Raw genomic sequence first — 4790 nt, forward strand, 5'->3', positions numbered from 1 at the left:
GCAAAGTGTACAGTTTTAAATTCAGATGAAGAGGAGAGGGGAACTTGGACAATAATGACTAAGTGACAATTATAGAAATAACAGTGCCATTATCATGATGTATGAGACATTGTCAATTACTATATTCAGTCCTCATTGAATCACAAAGCATCTCTGCAAAGTGGCTTTCAGTACTTGCCACTTTTTTCACCTTTAACACCACATTGTTGTTTCATTATAAAGTACCTTCCTGCCCAAATGTCAGCTCAATACTCAGAAGTGGCCCTTTATCTCAACTCTGAAGTGGTGAGAAACCTAGCATATGGCATTAATTTCAAGAACTACCCAAAGACTGGTGAGAGATATATCATATGCAAGGATAAATATATATCCTTGCATATATATATATATATCTCAGGATAACGATCAATATTCAATGAACACAAAAGGCCTCGGACCACAAAATAAATCTTCGTCACAAAAGAACATAATTATTTTATAAACATATGAGCGGACACTATGTTCTCATGGTCTGTCTAAGACAAATATTAATTGCAAACACCTGTTCGCTTTAATCCCGGGGGAGGCAGGAGTTAATCAACCTTCCTCAACCCCGGTCCTTGGGGCCCACTGCCTTGTATGTTTACCTGTTACAATACGAAAGACACGCAGGGCAGTGTGCCAGGATTCACTTGGGTGCGTATGAGTTATTGAAACGTATTTTATGTCTGTGAAGCATGTTATCACCTGTAGCCTATTTTTTTGCGTACATTCCCCGTGGAATATGCACCTCCCGTCCGCTAGGTGGCAATAACAGACATATTTGTGCAGCATTTCAGGAAGTCAATAGCAGCTGTCTTTTATCATTCAAAAATAGTCCGAAATATTCTTTGCTCTCATAAAGAAGCAAAGGACATTTTTCATTTAAATTTAAATTTAGTTCAAGCCAGCCCGTCATACACGTCACTGTTCTTGGGATTACTGCCGTTTTACTGTCGCTGAAGGATGGTTTTGTCATCATCACAGCAAGTCGTGGTCGCATTCACGGTTGTGCTATTTGCTTTTGTAGTTTTGCCAAGAATGTTTGGCGTTGGAACAACTGGATCGAAAGATAAAGCGTTTGATCCAAGATACAACAGAAAAGGTAGCTGGGTAGCGTGTATGGTCAATGGGATACTAATATGACAACACTAAGCGTTAATCTGATATAAAATGTCATGACTGAAGTGTAGGCTATGGTTACTACTAGAGGCAGCACATGTCTAACAGACGAAACAGTGCAATGCATTTTAATTATAATTCAATGATAATGAGAATCTTCACTGATTTGTTTTTGAGGCACCCATTTAAATATCAGCAACCTTTGAAAGTGTGATTGAAAATGTCGTACTGTGCAAATTGTGCCTATCTCTATCGTCCGCCGTGTACCTGAACACTTGGGTTTCCTCCGTGAATGTGGTGCGCTGCAGCTGGCCCAGGTCCCGGGCCAGGAGCCGTGAGAGGACAGCCCGTGAGCATGAAGACCCCCCCTGGCTCCAAAGCTCAGACACTCGAGAACATGCAACAGATGAAGATGATGATGGAGCAGGAGATGAAGAGTGACAAGTACAAACCTAACAGCAACAAGGGCTATGTGTTCACACTGATGCCTCTGTATGCTATTGGAGTGGGCTTGTTTGCAGCTTACAAGTTTCTGAAGGTAATGCATTTGAAATCATTGCATTGACTACTGGGAGGGAAATCTTTCGCACGCACGCACGCACGCACGCACGCACGCACGCACGCACACACACACACACACACACACACACACACACACACACACACACACACACACACACACACACACACACACACACACACACACACACACACACACACAGGAAGAGCTAAAGCGTCTATTTCACACTGTATACCGGTAATCAATGTCATTAATGACACGAGCAGGTAATGATACTGATGGACAGGCTGTGTCACTGTGTCTCTCCCTCTATAGATCAAGTCTGCAGATGACACCAATATCCAGAAAAACAAGGTTGCCAAAGGAGCCAAGAAATCAGAGGAGACAGGTGGGTGGTGTGTGCTCCGATGCATCACAGGGTGGTGTTGACTCATCTTTTGTGTACGAAGCTGACAGAGACGAGAGCTTTGCATAAGCGTGGCTTTGTTCGATTTCCATAGAGAGCCAGCTTACCGAGCTGGAGCAACGACTGGCCCAAACCGAGAAGATGCTCAACTCTATCCTCACCCAGCTGGACCCACTGACAAACTGGTAACACACAGGCACACTTTTACTCTCACACACGCGCACACACACACACAAACATCCTGGAACCTCAAACAGGTGTATGTACCTACAATGACAAGCGTTTGCTTACACATTCCAGGCCCAGCCTTTGTGATTTCGATGTGGTCTGTACTCCTATGGTAAAAAACAAACAAAACACTGTCCTCCCTTTTCCTTGTGCTGTCCTCAGTGTGAAGTCTGTGGCACAGGAGCAGAAGAACGAGATCATGTCTCAGCTCCAGACCATACGCCACCTGATGAAGAAGAGGGGCATGGACTGTCCTCCTCTGAACATCGAAGGTAACGTCCTCTCGCACTTCTTCTGCACCTCCATGAGTGTTTCCCCTTAACCCAAATCTGTCCCACCTTGCTCTTGGAGATGAACCTTCTTGTAAGTTTTTTTCTACTCCCAACCCCGGTTGTACCAAAGATGGTTCCATTTGTCATTCAACTAATGATCAGAATAGGGTGTGCCGGATTGGGGTTGGAGTGTAAACCTAAAGGACGGTCGATCTGAGTTTCCAACCCGTTCTTGCTGACCCCCCCCCCCACCCCCACCCCCCTTAGAACCTTCCTGCGAGAAGAACCTGGACGACCTGATAGAATCACTGGCAGCCCATGAATCCTTACCTAAGGAGCACACCTCCGTGACCAAGCCACAAGATGGCGCCGGAGAGGAGAGGGCAGGGGAGCCTCCCCTCCATCCACAACCCTCAGCGCTGGAGACGAAGGAGACACGCGCGGAGGGAGAGGAGGAACGCCAGCTGGAAAAGCTGGAGGGAGAGGAGGAGGTGGCAGAGGGAGATGAGGAGAACATGGACGATAGGGAGCTCATGCCATCTTTAGAGTGTTCCTCTGACACCAACATTGAGGACATGGGGCCTGTTCAGAACTTTGCAGAAGAACCGTCTGGTCTCAGACGACGCAACAGACCAGAATGAACGATCCAGACATCTTTCAAACCGTACACAAGTTCAACAAATGATTTATATTCTTTTAAATAGCACTACAGTCATTTATCAGGATTGCTTTTTCATTGAAAAAAAGCACGAGCAATACAGCTAGTTATAACTTGTGTCAAGACAATGTGTGTGCTGGTGTGTCATTGCCCTGTTTGTATGCATTTAATAGCTTTGTACAGCTAAACTTTACCCTAGCTATGACAATTGCCAGTGAATTTCAGGTCTTAGGTTTGTGTGCGTCACCCGACCTTTGACCTTCTTCTAAAGCTTTCTCGTTAGTGACCACCTGTCAGCGTGGCTTTACCTGTGCTGCTGGTTCTCTGTTTCATTGACTCATGGTTTGCGGATGTTCTGTAAGTTCATAGGACCCTGTTGTCCTTCATAGCTAATGCAAGACTCCAAAACCTCACTGTTACATTTTATGCAGATTTGCACGCCATAGAATAGTCCACACTACTTAAAACACGACAGCCTCAGTAGACAGAATCTAGTTGAGCAGTTTGTCTTGTGGCATGTGTTATGTGGTTTCCAATATTTTATGCATGTTTCTGTTTTCCTACCAAAATAGTTTTGTGGTAGGATGTGTGTTCTAGTGATGAATGTGTTCAGATTGTTTTAGAGGGAAACGAGTGACAATCAGGATAGACTCATGAATTTGATGCTTTAAATGGCTTGTAAATGTTTGTTTTTGGAACTTCTTTGTTTGAAAGAATCCCGTTTAGACGGAAAACATTTGATTTATACACATCCATTGATCGGTTTGCGCTATATATTGTCCTGTTCTGCATATACTGTTTCATATTTACAGTAGATTTTTATAAAAAGTCCTCTGATGAAGTCTTCAGGTTGATATAGTCTCATTGTGAGATTTTCGATTGGGCATCACAGTTAGCCCTGAGGCTAGCGCAAGTGAGGAAAAACTGTGAAGTGTTTGTAATATTGAAGGATTTATGTCAAGCAATCAATAACCAATACTATACTTCCAGATTCCAATCTTAACCTTACAAAAAAGTACATAAGCTGATATTTTAAATTTCAACGCATTGTACATAGTTGTTTTTTTAAATTGTGGTGAGCTCAACATCCTTTGAAATAATTTATTTTGTGTACCTGTTTCCTGTGTATTCATGCTGTGTGATGAATACTGTGCGTCGAGGGAAACTGAAGCGAAGGAGCACATGTTCCATGCCTTACTAGAAAATAAAGTTGTGATGTGTGGCTGCCTTTGCTCTTTTTATGTTTTTCCTTAGAGGCAAAATACTGTACATCTATTTATTCCCCCCCCCTTCTTAAAATAAATGTTCATCCATGTTTGGGGTTCACATCCTACAGATGACTTATTGAAACCTGCTCCACCTTAAAAAAAATGTTTTAAGGGAAAGAAAACAAACTACAGCCGTCTGTAATGATTACTAGCATCCAGCAGATGGTGCAGGAAGAGTATTTTCTTGCTTCAGGGACTATGAAAACAAGTGAACTGGAGTTCTGTACACAGGATGAGTTCAATACAACTTTAAGGCCTTGCTCTTTGCTTTCACTCATGTCAAACGCTTGTGGACAGT

The 4790-nt window shown here is 43.3% G+C and overlaps 1 protein-coding gene across 1 annotated transcript; it reads left to right on the forward strand.

Annotated features, from left to right (window-relative positions):
• Positions 1-907: 907 nt before the first annotated feature.
• Positions 908-4451, forward strand: ccdc107 (coiled-coil domain containing 107). The gene is made up of 6 exons (XM_067254625.1): positions 908-1123; positions 1449-1678; positions 1976-2048; positions 2161-2251; positions 2457-2566; positions 2834-4451. Exons 1-6 carry the CDS (start codon positions 985-987, stop codon positions 3205-3207), a joined length of 1017 nt encoding a protein of 338 aa, XP_067110726.1. The 5' UTR covers positions 908-984; the 3' UTR covers positions 3208-4451.
• Positions 4452-4790: the final 339 nt, after the last annotated feature.

This window comes from Osmerus mordax, chromosome 17, assembly GCF_038355195.1.
Source record: "Osmerus mordax isolate fOsmMor3 chromosome 17, fOsmMor3.pri, whole genome shotgun sequence".
In the NCBI taxonomy this organism is placed as follows: domain Eukaryota; kingdom Metazoa; phylum Chordata; class Actinopteri; order Osmeriformes; family Osmeridae; genus Osmerus; species Osmerus mordax.